Source organism: Chaetodon trifascialis, chromosome 16, assembly GCF_039877785.1.
Source record: "Chaetodon trifascialis isolate fChaTrf1 chromosome 16, fChaTrf1.hap1, whole genome shotgun sequence".
Lineage (NCBI taxonomy): Eukaryota > Metazoa > Chordata > Actinopteri > Chaetodontiformes > Chaetodontidae > Chaetodon > Chaetodon trifascialis.
The window spans coordinates 20,534,091-20,555,477 of NC_092071.1; the positions used below are offsets into that span (position 1 = coordinate 20,534,091).

The 21,387-nt window shown below is 41.3% G+C and overlaps 2 protein-coding genes across 10 annotated transcripts in view; one reads left to right on the top strand and one right to left on the bottom strand.

Annotated features, from left to right (window-relative positions):
* Positions 1–8,676, top strand: part of camkk1a (calcium/calmodulin-dependent protein kinase kinase 1, alpha a) — a 60,738-nt gene extending 52,062 nt beyond the window's left edge. For 2 of the 4 annotated variants that reach the window (XM_070983889.1, XM_070983892.1), the window contains 4 exons: positions 330–458; positions 1,829–1,932; positions 3,425–3,472; positions 3,878–8,676. In XM_070983889.1, the coding sequence (XP_070839990.1) occupies positions 330–458; positions 1,829–1,932; positions 3,425–3,472; positions 3,878–3,950 (354 nt within the window). In that variant the 3' untranslated portion in view covers positions 3,951–8,676. The remainder of the gene's footprint in view (positions 1–329; positions 459–1,828; positions 1,933–3,424; positions 3,473–3,877) is intronic. The other 2 variants (XM_070983891.1, XM_070983893.1) reach the window with 1 other exon arrangement.
* A 65-nt stretch (positions 8,677–8,741) lies between these two features.
* Positions 8,742–21,100, bottom strand: p2rx1 (purinergic receptor P2X, ligand-gated ion channel, 1). 6 transcript variants are annotated; one of them, XM_070983894.1, is made up of 14 exons: positions 20,813–21,100; positions 17,034–17,178; positions 14,661–14,732; positions 14,224–14,293; positions 12,971–13,058; positions 12,730–12,810; positions 11,978–12,119; positions 11,706–11,851; positions 10,362–10,452; positions 10,213–10,278; positions 10,036–10,131; positions 9,550–9,639; positions 9,367–9,411; positions 8,742–9,273 (listed from the first exon to the last, which is right to left on the bottom strand). In XM_070983894.1, the coding sequence occupies exons 1-14, from the start codon at positions 20,947–20,949 to the stop codon at positions 9,268–9,270; spliced, it is 1,275 nt and encodes a 424-aa protein (XP_070839995.1). In that variant the 5' UTR covers positions 20,950–21,100; the 3' UTR covers positions 8,742–9,267. The 6 variants fall into 6 exon arrangements, with proteins under 6 accessions (XP_070839995.1, XP_070839997.1, XP_070839998.1 ...); XM_070983896.1 differs by having other exon boundaries at positions 14,236–14,293; positions 20,813–21,070; XM_070983895.1 differs by having other exon boundaries at positions 9,194–9,273; positions 9,376–9,411.
* Between the last annotated feature and the right edge of the window lie 287 nt (positions 21,101–21,387).

Below are 21,387 nucleotides of genomic sequence, written 5' to 3' on the forward strand. Positions count from 1 at the left end.
AAATAGACGCAGGGTGGTTGGTCATTGTGGTGGATTGTCTGTGTCAAGCAACTTTAAAGTTTTTGCAGCTGGAACATAAGAATACTAATCAAAACAGATGGTTGCCTGGATGGTAGAAAATGCTAAGAAGTATAAATCTAAACAAAATATTCTCAGTAATACTGTGAAATATGCATGCCGTATGAGGGCTAAATCATGAATTAAGGATGTACAGTTGCTAATGATTGTACTTTACTGATTGTGGATCACAGATGCAGTGTGTTATACATGGTTTCTTCATGTTAAGACACTGTCACATGTTGTGTGTGTCTGTGTGTGTCTGTGTTTAGATGGACCAGTGGGTGACCCAGAGAGGCACTGACCCCCTGCCTCTGGAGGAGGAGCACTGCTCTGTGGTGGAGGTGACTGAGGAGGACATCCAGAACTCAGTCAAGTTTGTTCCCAGCCTCTCTGCAGTGGTAAGGAACCCTGAGTGTCCTCCATTCACCAAGCACTTTTGTGTCAAATTGTTGTATTTGTGCTCATCATTTCCAGGAGAGGTGCAGTCCAAAGAGTGCCGGCTTCTCTTTTAACTGTAATTGTGACAAAATGCAGCCACACAGGGGCACCTTGTTCAGCTTTACAGGGCACAAGGTTGCCATTTAACATTGTTCAAATCTGAAATCTAAAAAAAAGACCCCACTTTCACTTCCCAAGCACAGAACAGAGCTACTTGTAGAATACCCAATGCAAAGGAACAACTTCCCTTTGGAAATAAGATCAAATTGTGAAGTGAAGTGAGTATGCATTAATGCTTTCACTCACAAAATTAAGATGTATCTAAAAAAAAGAAAAGAAAAAAGACAGGTCAGACAGGACATATAGACAGGTTTCCTGTTTACAAACCAGTGAGGAAGCAGTGGCTAACTTATTGATACTAGCTTATATATGGATGTTTTAGGAATTTTGAGAAAGAAAAAATGCTGGGAACCAGTAAAATTACATTTTAGGGGTGAATCTGTATGTGGCACCAACCAACCTTTCTACTGCATGGCTCATGTTGACAGACATCTGTCAGTGGCGGCTAGCTAACATAGCAAGAAACAGCAGCAAGTTAGCTGTTACAGGCAGTAAGAAAACAACTGAGTCCAAATCCATCAGAAGACAACAGAGGTTAAAAGCTCAGAAGCATGTATGTACTGTATGTATGAACCTCCTGTCTGCTGAAATAAGTTCAGAGCACAGATGCCACATTCTGGATATTAACATTTGCATGTATGACCTTTCTGCTGCTTACCATCAAAATATACCAGACACTACATATATGCAAAAACTCAAATACATGCAGTGTCTATGGGTTTCAAGTTTCATTAGAATATAAGAGGAACAGAAATGTATGCATTTTCCTTCCATAGATATCTGTATCAGCCCACACTAAAGCTCTAGATGCACGTCAAACTGATCACCAAATCATTGATCATAGAGCCTGAAAAATGGTGTTTCTACCTCCACTGCAATACCATCCACCTCCTCATTAACATCCAGCACTCTGCCAAGATCAATATGTGAAATAGCTATATGCATTCTGAGCTAAGGTTTCTCACTTGGGGATATTACACATTTTCAGTGCATTGCTTTTGTGAATTGTGCATTTTAAAGTACAAATACTTGTGTTGATCTCCCTTTAAGAGCTCAGGTATTCTATCTGCTTTACCCCATGTGTGCAAGTCTCACAGTGACATAGCTCGGAAATCCATCGGCTGTGTTCCCTGTGTGTGGCCACGGGCTCAAAACAAAACCGTTCCTTTTGCGCACCTTTGTAACCGTCCTGTATTTGTGAATGTTTCAGATCTTGGTAAGAGCCATGCTGAGGAAGCGCTCCTTCAGTAACCCTTTTGAGTGTCCAAGCAGGAGAGAGGAGAGGTCCATGTCTGCACCAGGCAGCCTGCTCATGTAAGCTCACAGTCCAGCTGCCTGACAGTCAACCTTGTCCTGATCGCCATCATATCGTTAATACTTGCAGATCTCATCCATGAAGCCAAAAGCCAAAAATAAACCCATGCAGGCCAATTCTGATGGAAGAGATTGCTTGAAATTCTGACATGGATCAGTTCTTCACACCTGTCTTCTCTTTCTGCTGTATCAGGTTAACTAACATTCATTCCTGCAGCAGCAGCTGCTGCTTTGGGTTGCCATAGCACCATAATTCATTCTTTCATTGTATGCGGTGGAGCTTACAGCTTTTATAAGTGTTTCTTTGTGTGTTGCTTTCAGCTTTCAAGGGTAGAAGGAGAATGATACAGATCCACTAGTGCCTCAGGCACTTTTGATTTTCTGTTCTATGGATTGAAAGCATCACAGGGGAAATGGCCAATCATCGTATCCCGTCGTGCAATTTCAACATGTACAGTGCAGCCAAGGGCAAATTGGAGCATGTGTAGCTGTTCCCTGCTGTACTGTGGGTGCCCTTTGGACAGTAATCTGTGTTTATGTCCAGCAGACTTTGTCATGAAGATGGCCAGTGTAGGCCTGAATGTGGAGAAGGCTTTTGTTAGATGGTTCCTCTATCTAGGCCGAGGTTTTCCCTGTTACACTCTAAGGTGAAAGGCCTTTTTTTTGGGGGGGGGGGTGTTTTTGTTTGTTTATTTGTTTGTTTTTTTTCCCACAGCAGGTAGAGGGAATCTAAAACAGTACTGCCCCCTTCTGGATAATGAAAAGCTAAGGCCTTCAGTTTTCTGAGAGCCTCCAGAGATAGGCAGCAAATTATTTATGGCTTATGAAAGATCGTTGTTCCATGGAGGGTACCAGTCGTCCTATGATCTCAACTTGATACTAAATGAAAATAATCATATGATAATGATCATGTAGTATTTGCTTTAGTAATGATGATTTACTGCTGTATCACATTTCCTAAAGAGACATCATAAAGAGACAAGTTTAAAAAAGAATTGTCAAAATCACAACAGCAGAGATGAACGTATCCTGGATTTCTTTGGGTCAAGCTCCAAAAACGCTGGATCCTACATATCCCATAATGCAACTTGATAACACTTTAGACTATCCTTGCCCCGTAATGCCGCTTTTTTTAAAAAAAAAAACCAACAACTCATTCTCAGTTTTTAATGTGGACTTTCTGTCAGAAACATGTAGTTTCAAAGTCTAAGCTGAGATAAACCTGGTTATTTGCTAAGCCTTCATAGTAAGTATTTATTTTAAATAAAACAGGCAAATTCCTCACAGTCATTTAAGAAAGTTAATTGAAGGTCTGAAAAATTGATTGTTATCCGGGACCGGTCATGTCAGCACTGATATCTTACCTTCCTCTTGGGGAGGTGAGGTGTGTCAAGGGAAGGTCATCTCCACCCGCCGCCATGTCTGCGACCCACTGAGGTGACCTTTGCCCTCTCACCTGTGACTTCTCCATCTTTTTCCCACTTTGCTGCAGGGACTCGTGGCCATTCCGGCCCTCTTTAAAACTTCACCCCTCACTCAGGTAACATTTTGTGCAATACAGTCTGGCACGCTGTCTGTCCAACATCTCCCCGCCGCTGCGCCCATCATCACCTCAGACTGCTCAACTTGCGCTTATCCCCATCATGAGAAGTGGTGGAGCAGCCCTTCCCCAGCTGTCATTTCAGAGTTTTGCCATCTCCCTGTTGCTCTCATTTAATGCTGTGTTGCATTGATAAAGCATTTTTTGTGTTTTTAACATTCACCACACTGAAAATGGGAAAACAGCTTCTCTGCTTACCCTGCCACATTTAGACAGAGAAAGCATAATCTTACTAGTGTAATCATTTAGATCTCTTTCCTTGCTGCAGTTGTCCAGGTTGGAGTCATGGAAAGAGCTCATATTGACTGCTCTCTCTCTCCTCCTCTCTTTCCTTTCTTCTTTCAGAAAGTGCAGCACAGGCGACGGGCCCAGAGAAGTGGAGCTGGAGGACCTGCGTGAAGACGAGCCCTCCTCTTGAGCCTTAATGGCACTCCCATCAACACAGCTTTGTCTTCAACTCCATGCTCTTTACATCCCTGTGCTTGAAGGGCTGTGCACTCAGCTCATCATCCAAACGTTTCCTTCAAATCAGTGACACGCGACAGGTGTGACTGAAGAGACTTGAGTTTTAATTCTGATATATCGCTTGTGTTAACATTCAGATCGTATGCTCAGGCTTGCTTTCAACTTTGCTTCCTGTTATCCTCAGAGTACGCTTTCTTACCCCAGTTTTCCCTGTTTTCCCTCTCCAATGTGGCGTCTCTGGGCACTAAGTTCGATCTACAATGCTCCTTGTTTTAACTGCTCATCCACTTATTGTTGTGACGGTGAATCGATGAGAAGAAGCATTCTGCTGAATTTCTGGATACTTAACAGTTCAAATAATAGCCGTGGTAGAAAGACCAGAAAATGTTTGTCAGCTGGCATTACACTTCAATGTGGCAAAAAAAAAACCTGTCAATTTTTTTTTTACTCGTCTGCATGATGAATAGTTAAGCCTCATCATCAGACTGTCTACAGTCACCTGTCACGGTAATTGCCAGCATGACAAAGAGAAAAAAAAAACCTGTTCAATAATAATCACAGACTTAAGCTTGTAAATGACACCATGCTGTCTCTTCAGTGAACTACAGGGCTTTCTGTTATATTTATGATTGATGAACAGTCATTTTAATATTGTACATGGCTGTCTTGAGGTGTCAGTGTTATTGTCTCACAGCCCTCTTCCTGTATATGTGCCATGAGTAACTCTTACTTTGGAGCTAGGTCGGAGTCCTTCCTGTGCTGCCTTCACTGACCTCAGGCCGGACTGGTTGAATGTCTCTGAGGGAAGGAAGACAGTCAGCTGTTCAAGGGTGACAGCAACTTTACTGTTTGAACATATTTCAAAGCAACTTTTGTTGCTTTGTGATGCATATTTATTTGTGGGTTGGGGGTCATTCACGCTTCTTTTCCCACTCTCTTATGTGTTGTTTTTCTGATTATTTCTGTTCTCTAACACTGTCACTTTTTGTGACTTGATGCAAAGTAAATTGGAGCATTTTGAAGTGTATGTTGTTTGATGTTGAGTGTGAACAGACTGAAAGAAGAATGTAATTTACTTCCATTGCCTGTACTTCAAATAACTCCCCTTCCAAATTAGCATTTATTATTATTCAACGTTCTTGGCTGCAGCAGTTATTTAAAGGCATGAATAATCTCATTTTCCAAGTTAAACATCACTGAGTGCTCTTAAAGAAGACTGACTCACATAAAGTTATCCAGACTGAGGGACTGTACTGTGTCAGAAAGGGGGGGGGGGTTATTTATGTTTTCTTTTTACTGAGGGCAGTGTAGTCTGACTTTTTTGGAAGGGCACACAAGGGTTTTTTTTTATATTTTTGAACACCTCAAATTTATATTTCAATATTTCTTTCCATGATGTTGAAAAACATGGGGTCTCAAATAGTCACAAAGAGTGTTTTTGGTGTGCACAGTGGTTCATTTAGGTGTGCTTTGCCATATGCAAAGGACAGCAGTCCCACCACTGTTTCATGGAGTTATTTTTCCCATGACACTAAACGTTGTCCCTCCCTAAAGCCGTTTACTCCTTCACTTGTTTTCTACTTTTCAAAAGGGCCATACAAAGTCAGCCTTATTATGTGATCGCGTTGGTGGCTATTGTGTGATGTATTATTCCATAAATATATATTTTTTAAATATATAAAGGTTTATTTACGAAATCTAAATTAGATTTACCATCCAAAATTCTCTGTGCTTGGCCTTTTTTAGTTAGTAATGGGTGAGTGAGTTGTCCCAACCAAGTCAAGGGAAGGGTTCAGATAAATTAATACTGGGAATAGCTCTGTAATTTAAGATTTAACCCCCCACCCCGCCCTGATAATTTTTGTACAGTCCCTAACTTCAGTAATTTGTCTGGCTGACCTTTTGGGTTCCAGCTTGCCGTGGAGGTTTGTAGAGCCTGATAAGCTAGTTAGTTAGCATGCTAATCCTATGAGATCACAAATGTTGAGATCATGGATAAATGAAAACGAGCATTTCACTTTTTGTGATTTGAGTTCTTTGTTTGCCTTTCAAGGTGATCGGCTTACCTACAGTCTCTGCCGACTCAAATCAATGGCAGCACTTCTGCCCCCACAGCAGCTCTGCCTCTGATAAGTGTTTATGTAACTCCATTTTGATTCTCTCCTCCTGCCTGGTCTCGTTCATTGAAAGAAAGCATGTTTGGCAGGCAGAGTGCTCTGATCACTTGAACCACAGTGAAAAGGAACATTTCAATGTCATGATTCGGCCTCGGCTGTCAACAACAACAACAACAACAACAACAACAACACTTCCCCATCCACTTCAGTGCCATCTCCAGCCTGGCTGATTAGAAACGGGGAGTGCTGCACTTTGCATTTCCTCCATTAATCTTTCCCTCAGTATCCTCCAGTGATGGATGCTAACTGACGCTCAGAACGGAGAGGGATTGGTAGAATCTGAATGGGAAAGCATTTCACATGCTGTTATTGAGCCTCTGTGTTGAGGCATTTGTGCCCACAGAGGCAGCGACATAAAAATCCTGAATGCTGTTGACAGTAAAATATTATTGTGTGTGTGCTGCATAATGTGAAGCTGTATATCTTTTTATTTTATTGATCAGTAAACTTTGGGAAAAGGTCTATTTGCTGAGGATAAATGAATATCTTATTGTCAATTGTCTGAAATGTTGTACATGTGGTTTGAAACTAGAGGTTGTGCCCATTCATTTAATGACGTGTTTGTTTCTGTCCCTTCTCTCTGCCGAGGATGATTGAAGTGATTTAAGGTACTGAAGTGTGTTTGCAGGAGAATCTTCAATGAAGGGCTGATTGAACCAAGAAGTGTGAAATGATGTGTTATGTTAGATTTGCTAAAACATGTTAAACGCTCAGTGACTTTTTTTAAATGTCTGTAGATGTTGCCAGCTTTACATCTGTGTGTGTGTGTACGGACCTTTGTCAGTGTCACAGGTGCAATATTGTTGTCGTCTTTATCATCCGTGCATTACTGGCTCCTTCCATAGCAGGCCACTCATCCCTCTATCTGAAATTTAGTTGTCCGTGTTGAAGACACTGAAATACTGCTTCTATTTAAATATTTGCACTTTTCCACTTATAGATACATATTAAAGTTATTGTGATTGCATATAACACTACTGGTACTTGCTATCCTTCTGACATTGTACAGTCAAGGAAAAAAGGTGTGCTCACCTGTAAAAGACCATATTTACTGTGTATCGGTATGTCCTTGCAGTCTCCTGTGCTTTTTGAAGCATTGCTTTTTGATATCGATCTGCATGTCTCAGCACTGCTACTTGGTTTTTGAAATTTTTTTATAAATGAAACTTAAAATGTTCCCTTTTTCCAGAAACTTCTCTTCCTGTCTGTGTCAAAATGCTGTAACAGCTGCACTGAAAAGTGGTTTTGAATTGCTGTTTTTGTTGTGCATATCCATATAATGAGAGAATTGTGAATGATGTAAAAATACAGCAAGGGACTTCTGGATTATACTGCAGAAGTGATGCATGGTGGTAAAACCCTGTAAAGCCCATCACATGAGCAGGCCTCAGCTCAGACACAGAACCTGACCTTGAAGATGAACCATTTAACCCTCTTTTATTAACTTTTTGAACAGTGAGTAATTTTTGATTTTCTCAATTTTAGTGCATCATTACTGGTGTGATCATTAGGTTTTGTGTCCTATTTTATGTTGCTCTGTTAGTTTTAGTCCCCATCTTTTAAACAGATTTTTTTACACTTGGTTTAAAACTGGTGCAGATGACATTTACATGAGGCTGTTTGGGAAGTGCTTTACACTAAGTTTTCAATTCCTGAGCTGATTCTTCTTTTGTGACCCCTACAGTTCATATAGGCTGACCCATTTACACCTACAGAGATTTTCACCATCCTACAAATTGCTGCCAGTCTTTCTCTTGAATGCAATACACAGTTGCAACTACATTTAAACGATATCTGCACATACCGCATTAATTGCATTTAATTGAATTTCAGCTGAAGCTGGTACAACAGCACACAATACATTTAAATGGCCAGATTAATGACTCTTGCAAGGCTGCACAATTTGTCTGTCTGGAAAACACTTGTACTTACAAACTTGAGATACTATCCAAAAATCAGCACAGTTGTCTATCTCTGTTTTGATGCAGACCTGGATCCAGATAAATATTAAGTGCTAGTTTGAACATCTGAAATGGTATCAGATTGTGCGCTGAATGGTTTCTAGCTCAGTGTTGTTACTGAAGTCAAACACAGAAGGAAAATCAGTGGGTGTAATTGCCCCATTCGCAGCACAAGAAGTGAGTGACAGTGACTAATTTCTCATGATTTCAGGTCATAATGATATCCAAAGGAGGACTGTGGGAGAGTGAGTTTGTACATAATGTGAAGTCAGGGACAATTGGATGTGTCTCTTTCGTGAGTGTCCTGATGTGTGCGTTGAAGGTGCCTGCTGTCTATGTGATTGTGGATGACTGTCTCATGTTGTCTTGTGTGTTCCTCTGAATGTGTTTCCAGTCACTCATACTAAAAGAAAAGCATGGCACATCTCTGTGGAATGCAGTTGTTACAATGTAAATATGTACCAATATATACAGAAGCTATTTTTTGCATGCTTTTTGTACATCTAGACATAATCAGAGACAATAAAAAAGAAAATCTGAATCATTTTTGTTTTCTTTCACATATTCTTGTTTGACTCCTTGAACTGTGAGACAAAAGGAAAAGGCAATGTTTCTGTACATCTTTTATTGTATTCAGTTGTTGATCACAAGGTGCTCATGGAGGATGAATTGCTCTGACAGAGGCGCATCCACACGTAATGTGTGTTTATCTTGTTTGGACAAAGACAAGATAAGACAAAGGCAGTGGATGGTTTGTGTACACACAGGAGCACTGAAGCGCCAGAAATTGTTCTTTCACCTGTATGTAGATGGAAACAGTTAGGAGGCAAAGGCTACACCCAAAGTGTGAACAAAAACAAAGCGAGCTACACCCAAGAAAGTACACAGCTGAGCTACGCTAGGGCTCGACATAGAGCAGTAAGAGTCACAGTCTCTCAGGAGAGGGAAGACGTTGTTGGTAGAAGATGCCGCTGAAGATCAAGAAGAGATAGAGGACACGTGGATCAATGTCATTTGACCGTGTCCTCTACAGCCCCAAGTCCATTTAGGGTGTGTGTGCATTGCAAGCATTTCTTGCAGGGTTCCAGTGCAGCACACCTTCATAGTAGTACCCTATAAGTTTGCTCCCAGGTCACTTCTACACAGGAATATCAGAAAAATAAGACATCAGCCACCATAAAAACCAAAGCAAACAGGCTTTATTGTTCTATTAAATATACAAATCCCTTACTTTAGATACCTCAGTCTCTGTGCTACCTGCCTCTGAATCAGGGTCCTGTGGGATAAAAGTAAAATCCACAGGACAAGATTTAGACCTCTCAGGTAACGGCCAAAGGGATTCTCCTCATCCTCACATGATAGAATACATTAAAATAAAATCCAGTTTACTGTCTCGACTTCTACATGCACTCACGTCGGACTGGTCAGTGCCTTGGGCTTGTCTTGCATTTGCTTCAAGGGTGTAATAGACGCTTGAGTTTAAACCAAGAGACTCGCTGTCATGCTGCAAATACAAAACGTTCTGCTTGTTTCAGTTACAGGAGCAAACTGTCTGGGAGGGAGGGGAGAAGATTTCACCTTCTATCAGATAAAAGGCTGTGCTGAAGCAAGCATGGATGATCCTGCGCTGTCTATGGATGTTATGGGAATAAACATGGCATTAGTCTGATGCTCTCTGAAGGTCACTGCTCCTGTGTGCTGTAGTGTGGTGCCTAGTTCTCATGTATGTGGCACCCCCCCACAAGAACTGAGACAAATCCACTGCTACATGCTGTTCATGGCTGTCTGGGCTGTTATTGGTTGTTAAATGCTTCTCTGCTGCCACCCTGTGTTCAAACTGATATTCCATTACAACAGAATTTACATGAGATATTCAGTTCATGTGCATCACACAGCTTACCTGCACGTGTGTATCTGTGTATTTGAATTTCATGTTCTTGTAAAATTCTCTTTTGGGTAGCAAATAGAGCAGCACCAAGTCACATACTACAGTAGCCTGGAAAAGAAGCAGAAATACATCAGTATGATTCCACAGATAAGAAATAATTATTGCAGTATTAGTCAGGCTGCAACATACCACTCCGAATATGCCCACTCCAGAGCCTATAGCTGTCAGTGTGGGGATTATATCAAATTTTCTTGCCTGTGAAGAGACGAGTGCCAGTGATGCAAAATTTCCTATTTCTCAAGTCAGAAGTGTACATAAATAAAAAATATATGGCTCACCAGTGACTGCACAATGATATCGATCCTGATCCCAAACACTTTGAGAAGGGTTCTTTTCTGAACTTTGTCCTCCAAATAATGCTTTGCATACCTACAAACAGCCAAGGGAAGAATCACAGATGTCACATAGAATACATTTGCCCAAGTGTTTGGTATATATTTACATTTCCCACATGGGTTGTTATGTATACCCCATAAACAAAGCTAGAGTAGCTGTTTCCCCCTGTTGCCAGACTTTAGGCGAACCACCTGCTGGCTGCATAATACACACACATTAGAATAATATTAATCTTCTCTCGCTCTCAGCATGGAATGAAACAAGCATATTTCCCAAAATTTCAAACATACAGACACGGAAAAAATTATTAGACCACCCTTGTTTTCTGCAAGTTCTCGTTCATTTTAATGCCTGGTGCAGCTAAAGGTACATTTGTTTGGACAAATATAATGATAACAACAAAAATAGCTCATGAGAGTTTAATGTAAGAGCTGATATCTAGCCATTTTCCATGGTTTTCTTGATAACAACCAAAATCACTTAAGTTCTCACATCAATAGCTGTGGCATCGTACTGCCAGAAACAGTGCTTTTAGGCGTTCCATGTTTTCTTTTCTGTCTGTTAGTCACATGATACACACAGGAGTTAGTACTTGATTGAATAACCATTGTTTTTGATGACTGCAGCCATGCTTCTTGGCAGGCTCTCCAGCTTCTGACATTGTTCTGCTGTCACAGCAGCCCATTCCTGTTTCAAAGATTCAAACAAATTTGCTTTGTTTTTGGGCTTGGTTCTCCATTTTGAGTTTGATGTTCCACAGGTTTTCAATTGGATTCAGATTCCTGCCTCGACCATGTTCAGCTTGCTTTTTCTTGGTGTAGTGAACAGCTGTCTTGGAAATCTTCAGTTTTTTGGCTACCTGTCTCTCACCCATGCCAATTTCCACCAGTGCCAAGATGGCTGCCTTTGTGGCTTCAGATAATCCTTTTGTTTGAGGCATTATGTGAGAGCTGAAACTTCTGAGTTGTGCTACGGCTTGAATGTAAGCAGGAAACCACTCGAGGCCTTCGCATGTGCAGTGCTGCTTATGACATGAAATGGCCTCTTATATACCCGGGGAATACAATTAAGCTTAAGCATGTCAAATAGGACATAAAGTATTATGGAATCAGCTGCATTGTTTGTCGTGTTCATTGTATTCTTCAGGTAATATACCTTTAGTGGTATCAGGCATTAAAATGAACAAGAAATTGAAGAAAACAAGGGTGGTCTAAAAATTTATTCCATGATTGTGGCTTCAAGCGAGGTACTACCAAGACAGATTTTGGGTGAGGTACATTACACACCTGAAATTGTAGCCCACTGAAGCTCTGGCTTTGTCTGTCTCAGCAGGGTTTCCATACAGGCCGTGGAAGTGGTACTTTGGTTTACAGTGTGTTACATCCACATCGAAGTTACACGTCCATTCGACCACAATACCAATGGCCCCTCCCTGTCAGGACAGTAATACATGATACAAGTTATGTAAGATAACAAGAGACACAGTACAAAAGACCTCCACCTGAAAATCGTTCCTCTCCACTCAGTGTGGAGTGAAGATATTCAGTAGCTCACTCACCACTCGGGCTATTGTTTCAAAATTGAAGCCAGACAGTTTAACTATGTCTCCCAGTCTGAATATGGGACACAGTGGAGCATCCTCTGGATTATGAAGGCATTTTTTGATGTAAGCAGCGTCAATGCCTTCCACCAGGTTACTCCTGAAACACAAGTGGTCATTATAAAACACAGTTATATTCTAAACAGTGCTATTTTAGCATGTTGAATTTTGTCCAGGAAAATGTAATGTAATATAATAAGCTCAGATTACATTTGATTCTTTGCATGTAATCAATGAAGGGCCATTTCTCTGTATGTGCTATTTAGGTTGTCAGCATGATTTCTTCAAAAATCCAGTCCAAAAATGTTGTTAACTGACTGTCTGAAAGTTACTTAGACTTAACTTAAAAGTAATCTTTGTAATTAGACATTAAAAGGTTAACTATCTGTAAGTGTTTGAAGAGAAAGTGTGACGTTCACTTGCTTGTTTTTACCAACAACGTGAGTTTAAAGCCCTGGCATGGCAAAACTGTCAACATCTCTCCAGTGAGGGGCACTCCACTGATTTAGTGTCACACTTTCAGAAAGTTTGGGGACTTTGAGAGACAAATTAAAGAAATAAGAAAATTAAAATCACTGATGACCAGTGATTCAGCTTTGGTTAAACTTGTAACAACATATGCCAAAACCTCTCTTGTTTACATTTATTCATTTTATTAAATCTATTTTTTGCTTTGCTAAATTCAGTTTGATATAAATAAGGTCCATCACCTTGTGACCCCAAATAAAGGGAAAGTTACAGAATTTTTGATGAACAGTGTGTAGTTCTCTGCAGACATCAACAGAGGGGGGCTGAAAATAAACAGAAGAGAAGAGTCTCAAATCCAGTATGCTGAGGAGCATAAATCATCACAAATTATAATTCTCATATAATCCATTTAACGGCACAGAATCATCACAAATCCAATCATCATATGCATTGCAGCGTGAATAATTCAGTGTTTCCACATACTCTGGTATGTTGTGATCATCCTCAACAGGGCACCAAGCCAGCACCTCACAGGTCTTAGTACTATTGACACAGACTCCCGTCATTTGTCCTTGAAATAGAAACATGTCTCATCATTAGAGACAAAACTAAAAACTGGAGCAAGCATTAGGCAAAAGGACAACACGTGTTTCAAGCAGAAGAAAAATGACAGAGGCTTTAATCATCTTATCTTGAATTAGCATCAACCGCAGCAAGCAAGACATTAAAATGAAGCAGAGCAAGCACCAAATCGAGCTGTTTCCTTTATCTGGCCCTGATCCCAACATAGAATTTCTTTCCATGTGATTAACTTTGTTGCTATCAGTCTCTGTCATCATGTGCTGCATGAGTTCACAGACAGTTCTCCAGCAGGCGTTTGGTCACCCAGCCTCAGTGTCTGCCTTTTCACCGGAGCCCAGCAGCTTGTTTAGCTACAGGGGTGCCCCCCTTGTTTACTTGTCCGCAGGCGCAGAGACAGAGTGCCGCCTCTGAACGGATACTATCACCTCAAGGTGAATGTGACTGGTTTGAAACAGACAGATCTAAAGCTTTTGCAGACACTGGCCTTATTGAAGTTGATGTGGGTTGCGGAGGACTTGAAAGGCTCAGAATTTAACCCTGGGACAGATGGAGAACAATAAATTTATATAACTGCTCTTTGAACTCGCTGAGGATGCTGTATATGTTTGGACGTATTAAAAAAGCTCTTGTCTGCATTGCTATTTGTTTTTAATATCTCTGTGTGCTTTTGTCAGCTCTTATGCACAGGAGTTACCATGACGTCTGTGCCTGTGCTTATACGTGCGTGTGTCTACTTGCTTAAGGCGGGGTTTTACTTGCACGCTTCCATGATCAACAAGCCATAAGACGAACACACACACTGTGTGTTTGGCTGCTAAGACGTTGATCCCTTTTTGCTGGACAACAGCATTGCATGACTTACTGTGTCTAAATGTTTACCTTAGCAGCTACAGGGATGAGTCAGATGTGGTGTATTTTAGTGTGAGTCCATCTTATAGCAGTTCTCAAGAGCCACAGTCCATTCAAATACACAGATCCAGAAATGTCACTGGCTTTACGACCTTTAGGTTTAAGAATGACTTTCATCTCTGGTGAAACAAAGCAAGATAATACAAAGCCAAAGGTGCGAAATGATTGAATTTGGCCACAGACGGACGGACAGTTACTCAGTGAGGACTGCTGAGGTCACACACTGTCAGGCCGTCAGGATTTACCATGTCCCGTACGTTTGATACTCCCTCCTTCACAGTCGGCATCAGAGCTGCAGTTTTGCTTGCCTCGGAGCTGTTATACACAAGAGATTTGGGTCAGAGTGTGTACATGACTGTTGGAATGTGGATTCGAAGAAACCACTACATTTCAAACCTGGAAACAACATGAAAATGTGAAAATAGAGTTTTGCATCTGATGTGAGATTTTGCAGCGCGCAGAAGTCATCAGGAGGGCAGTGTGTTTAAAAAGATTTTTTTCTGCCATTCGACTCTCAAACAATTACCCAATTACACAAACAGTCTTGGAATGAGACACAATTTCCGTGTTGTTTTACTATTTATGGAAGTGTATAAGTTAGAGGGAAAAGGAGAAAGCAGAGAGGAAGACGAAATGAGGGAGCAGGAGAGACAAAAAAGGAAAAAGGAGCTTTTTCACTGACCTCTGGACACTTTCCCATCTTCTGACCTTCAGTGATGATGTAGTTTGTCATAACCACAAAAGATGAGTCACCCTGAGGTTAAGGAGTAAATGAGGTAATGTGTTAATTTTTTATTTTTTTTACATCTTATTTGTCTATGCCATGGAGTGATACAGTGAAGTGTGCAGTAGTGGTGCAACATGCTAAAGTTTATTGGAGGCAGACAGTCAAGCATTAACCAGTTATATTCCAGTGTGAGCCTACTGATGTCACCAGCATCTTCAAACCAGACTTTTACATCCAAAAACTTTTTCCAGGCCAGTTTTCAGCCAAAAATGGTTAGTTCAACATCTTGGGAAACAGCTTTTTTTGCTTTGTTGCAGAGAGTTAGATAAGACGATTGATACCAAGTATTCAGCTACAGCCTGGAGACCTAGCTGAGCATAAAGACTGGAAATGGGCCACAGCTGCAGGCACCTCTGAAAGCTCACTAATTAACATGTTATAGGTGTGGTTTTATGTGGTGTTACGATGTATAAGACCTGTAAGACAGGGCCAGGCTGGTTGTTTCCCCTGGCCTCAGTCTTCATGCTAAGCTAAGCTAGCTGGCTGCTAGCTGTGCCTTCGTACAATCAATCTATTGATTTCTTCGTCTAACTCTCTTCCAGAAAACAAATACTAATGAACAATTGGTTTATGTCAGATGTTGAACGTTTAATCTGTTCAAAATGTGTAAAAGTATAAAAAACAATAACCTGGAGTTTACAGGGGTTATATGTGCTGCACTATTTCTTGTCTGTGAGCAAGGACGTTCTGCATAACGTGCTAATTAATGAGGTTTGTGCTGTTTTCAGACTGAAAGCAAAGGGAATGTTTTTCATGCGTGTAAATTTGACTGCAGTCCATGTCGATTCATTCCAAACAGACAATGTACCAATGTGTGTGTGTGTGTGTGTGTGTGTGTGTGTGTGTGTGTGTGTGTGTGTGATAGCTCAGCCGCTGACTGAACTCTGAACCCTGCAGAAACTTTCTCTCTCTCTTTTTCCCTTTTCTCTCTCACGTCTTTGCATCAATTCCACGCCGCCCACAGGCAGATTCTCTTCACACCACACCCTGTGTGCAGTTGAACAACTTTGCACCTTTACATCACATGGAGTTCAGCTTTTGTGAACTCTGATCCAAACTTTGCCTCGGCAGGCGATGGTTCACAGTCAAATATGCGAGGATTGGCAATTTGCTCATGTGCTTCTCCAATAGTGAGAATCTGGTGGGCAGATTTTGTTACCTTTGGACGGGGCCAGGCAAGACATTTCCCCAGTCCTTATGCTCAACTAAGCTAACCAGCTTCTAGCTTTATTCAACAGACAAGTATGAGAGTGGCATTGACCTTCTCATCTACGTAACTCCTGCGGAGAAAGTGAGGAAGCATATTTCCTAAAATGTAAACTAATATTTTTAAATCATTAATATATTTTTACACACTCTCTGACCATGTTTAAGCTCTTTTATGTCCATGGGGATTTTATTGATGAAAGGTGGTTATCACTGATAATGCTGGAGACAACAACATGCATGCTTTGGTGCTGCTGACGTCTAAGTTAATAGTCACAGAATCCATATTCAGAACATGATGAAGGTTCCCTCAAACTAAAGCATAGCTACATGAAAACATCCGAAGTGATCAACTCCATTAGTAGAACAGTCTGGGAAACTCACAAAGAGGTGGATTTCAGCTGATCCTTTCAATGCGTGAGACTAAAGGGACTTTTCATCTTGTTGGTTGGGTTTAATCATAATAAACCTCTGGCTCTGAATTACAAAAGGCCCACACCCAGGCCTCAAGGCAAACAAGACAATCTTCACTATGTCTCTTTGTTTCTTTCCCACAGATAACAGGACACAGAGATCTTTTAGGTAAACAGAGAAATATATTTGAGTTTTCCTTTTGATGGATTGTTTGCTCAGTTCTTCACAGGATGCTTGTAACGACTCTTAGAAAGCACCATGGAGACACCACGATGTTGACAAAGCCAAAGCACGATCGTGTTGTCATTGATTGGACCTGGCATAAAATCTAGGCAACACGGATGCTTTAAAAGCATGACTCAACCTTGACCTTCACCCACATCTGACTGCTGAACAGCTTTCTTCAGGGAGCAAAGCACTTTAATGTCGCTTCTCTGACTCAGCCTGATGTTTATTCACTCTGACAGTTTGATCCATGGACTATAGATGTTGACTTCGTGACATCTGAGTCCTACCCAGTTTTACCATAATCCTAACAATGATCAGTGGCTTGCACCAAGTGTAAAACAAATTAACAGCCAATTAGGAGTCATTTGATGAGCACATGCTTCTGCATGCGTGGAAGGCTTCAGCCAACCAGTCACCAACCTGCGAAGGGAAGACGTAGTCGGCCACATCCCAGACTCTCTCAGTTCCATTCACGTTGGTGTAGCCCACTCCCTTCATTTTACTGAAAACTGAGCTTACTGCTGTGTCTGTGGACTGGTAGCCTTTCTCGTAGATGAACACCCACCTGTAAGAGACACAGAAAGCATCCTGTCAGGCCTGTCAGCACCTCAGACTCCCACTCCGGCCGAGCCAACCATCCAACCAAACCCACAGGCAAGGGCATGTTTAGCAGTGATGTCGTCATTCTGCACAGCGATCCCACATGCCAGCAGCACACCTCACGGGGAAACATGTGAAAGCGATTGTAGTTGTGTAATGTCAGAATGGTTGTTCTCATCCTTTGACCACCACCAAGACAAATCTGACATGTGGAATCTCAGTTTGCAGACATTTACTAATATTTATTTCAAATTTGCCAGTTTAAAAATATGTTATATGTCTGTTCAGGAAGTGAGTGTGGGTCATGTAGACCTTAAGTAATCTGCTTTATCATAGTTGTGGTTTAGTAGAGATGTAGTGCTTATTAGCAATAATTAAGCTTTCCCATTTCTCAGCACAGGTTCACAGATAGCATTTTCTAATGTGAGTGCCACATGAAAACGTCAGCTTGCATGTTTATCAGTACAAAACAGATGCAATCTATCATCCTCCAGATATACTGATAGTGATAATCAGTGCTTCAACGTAACTAAGTTAATTACTGTCATTATGTGCAATTTTAAGCTACATGTACTTTACTTGAGGATATCTAGCCTGTACTTCCACTATGCTACATTTCAAAGCGAAATATTATATGTTTTCCTGCCACTATATTTATTCGAAATAAAGTTACTTTTCAGATTAAGATTTTACACTTCAAAAGGAAAAATATGATACACTTAAAGACTTCACATCACTAGAGATTAAACCAGTCTTTCCCAACATGTTTGGCTTGTTGCCTTGTCACATTGCAGATGTCCATGAGTTGGTAGCCACTCCACCAAAGACACATTTCCCCTTTAGACCTCACATATGGTTTCATTTAGATAGCTGTTCCAATGCAGCAGAACTTTGTTTCGCTTCCTTTCTCATAATTATCTCACGACCTCTCAGATTTATCTGGTGACTTTGGAAGGTCCCAATCCCACAGGTTGGGATAGTTGGAAATTTTACTCGTAATTGAGTATTTTGACATTGTTTTATTGTTGTTGATGTTTAAGCAAAGGTTCTGTGTACTTCTTGCATCACTGGTAATAATCTATAAGACTGATGAAAAACTGAACTTATGTTGAGTTGACTATATTAAGAATAAGTACCAGAACACTTCATCACATAAAATGATTCCCATCAAGCAAAACCTAGATTCACCATCAAGCCTCTATCTCTGTGTCTGGCCAGGAGGTATGAGTAACAGCTGCTGTGCACTGGGAAGATACTGTATGTAGACATACACACACAGACTCGCTCATGCAGAGCTATTTTATATAGGGTATGAAAAGCAATTACCCCCTGGCAGACAGCCTGCAGGACAGCATGTATTGCAGCACACATTCATTTGTCTGTGGACAATGAAAACACCTCAAAGCAACAGAGGAATAGAAACATGTTCTGCAGCGGCAACTGAAATAAAGTATGCACAACGAGCTAAGAGCCACAACTTCTATCACTTAGGCGAATCAAATTATGCAAGTTGGAGCTTACGTTCAAGGCGAAGTGGAGAGAAAATAGAGCACATTAATGGAATAAAGAAAGCATAAGCGTGAAATAATGGAGGATTCTTCCAAAACAGCAGTCTAAGTGAGATCTGTATCTGCTCCGACAGAAGGAGGCAGGGAGGCGTAGAGCAGGCCGCTTGATGTGTGAGGGCTTTTCTTCCTCTCTGCCATACTGTGGCTCTGAGATTACTGTTCGTTTTGTGAAGACAATTGAGAATGAAAAAAAAAAAATCAACCTTCAATGAATCAATGTGAAAAGAAAACAATGAATTGGCATTTTTGTCAACTTAAAGGTGACAAGATGGGAATGAACTAAAAGAATAGAAACTGGTGTGCTGCAGTGGTTTGCTGTTCTTAATTAAATTAGGCTTTGCTTTTGACTTTGTTTAGAGAAATATCTCAAACCTGTCACATGGGATTTTTTTTTTTTTTTTTTTGGAAAGAGAGATTTATGCAGAGACCCATCTTGTCCACATGCTCTCCAACAGTAGCTGTCCAAGGACGCATCATTCTTCCTATATGAGTATAAAGTTGTCAGGTGAGGTAATGAAAGCACAGAAATATATCCGTAAAATAAGTTTACCAATAACTATAGTGCATTTCTATTTTCTGATCTTAAGTACAAAAATCCAAAAGTACAATAGCGGCAGTATTTGTGGCAAGTCTAGGGTTAAAACTAAATCTAATATTCCTGACAAGACAACCAGCAGTTCACCGGTTCACTGCTGCTGCCTGAGAGACACACGCTGACTTCTGTTCTGACCTGTAAGCCTGCTGCTTGAATCCTGAAGAGTAGGATCTGGACAGCTTTATAATCACATCTCCCTCCATGCCCATCACTGACCTTAATGTGGCCTGATGGCTGCAAAAGGCAGGTGACAGGACAGAGCTCTGTCATACACTGCCAGCTTTAATGCCAAAAGAGAGCAAAGCTTTGATAGACAAAGAGCACCATACAGACTAGATTTCTTAGCTACTTCAACATGTTTGTCAAGGGTTTTAAATGAAAGAAATCATCATCCATTTGTTGTGGTCTGACTCAAAAAGACTGTCAAGATTAAGGCCCCATTATGAGTCAAAGATATAGACCACAAAGAGAAACTAACTGTGGGCCATTTCCAATCAGTTTAAATCAGCATGCTGGCCATCTTTTTTTGAAAAATAACCTTGCCATTAGCAGTAGAAGATTTTCTTAAAACTGTCTTTCTCTATCACATTTTTGGCCACCATCAACATCACCAGCAGAAGGTAACATGTCTGCTCCGTTTGGCAGAGAATTGGGCAGCAGTTGATTGTTATCTGTGTTAGCATATGCCTCAGCGTGTTCATCTCACACATCTCCTGAGGTTCTGCTGCTCAGAGGTACAGACACACGCACACACACACACACACACACACACACACACACACGCACGCACGCACACAACCACACAACCACACACACACACACACACACACACACACACACACACACACACACACACACACACACACACACCACAAACAGTCCATGAGTGTTTTCAAACTAACAGAAGTAGAAACCTGCATGAAGTGAGATTCACGTGCATTTCCAGGGAATGACTCCAGCATGTCAATGCAGGCGTGTGGTGATAGTGTGCGTAAGTTGACAAGCATGCTGTGTTTCCTTGTCTGAACTTGAGAGGGACAGACAATAAAAGTTCTGCCAATCCGTGCCATCACTCAATCAGACATTACTCTGTTTTGTTTGCTTGGTCAACATTACCTGGTAAGACGTATCTCTGACCCCTGGCAGCACCCTCCAGGAGTCAAATAAGATCCGCTCCTTTGTAAAAATCATGTTTTTCTGGCAGTCTAATCAGTACAGGATGCTTTTTTATTATGACATCTGGCTTATGTCACTCTAGTTGTTGGTATTTGCAGGATCACTCTGAGAGGTCGTACTGCCTCAGACTGTGTCACTACAAGAAAATTGAAACATACAAGACAAGCAAACCCTCTCTGCACTCAGGTCTACCTGTTGCCCCTTAGAACAGCTAAATATATATATAAATTAATACAAAAAAAACTATGTGTGGGTCTTACCCGATGATGTAGGCCAGGACCCCCAGCTGGATCAGACGGCACACGACACCCACCCTCCTGTTCCTCACCAGCACTTGGCGCGGGGTCTCATACTCAAAGAAAAAGTCGGAGAGGGCGTTGGTGATTTGGCTCTTCATCGTCTCTCATCAGCTGACCCACAGACAGGAGGGTCTCTCTCTTCACCCCACTTGCATATAAACACTGGGGCTCCACCTCTCCTCCTGCTCACCTCTGGATCCTTCTTCACTGGTGGCAAAGGTCCTCTGCCTCCTCTTCGAAGTAATGTCTGATGCGCTTGAGAGAAGTCCTGAAGTATAGGACTTCCTCCCTCCCACGCTGCTCTCTCTCTCTCTCTCTCTCTCTCTCTCTCTCTGCACAGGTCACTCTCCCATTCTCCTTGCAGTCATTCCCATTTGACTTGTATGTCCTGGTTTGTCATTACATCTTCTTCTTGTTATTTACAGCACACACATTTAGACAAAAGACAGTTTTCACTCTTGACTTGATTACCAGTTGAAATAACTCAACAGCTGCCACACACGCACTGCACCTCCTCCCCTCTGTGTTTGCCGTCA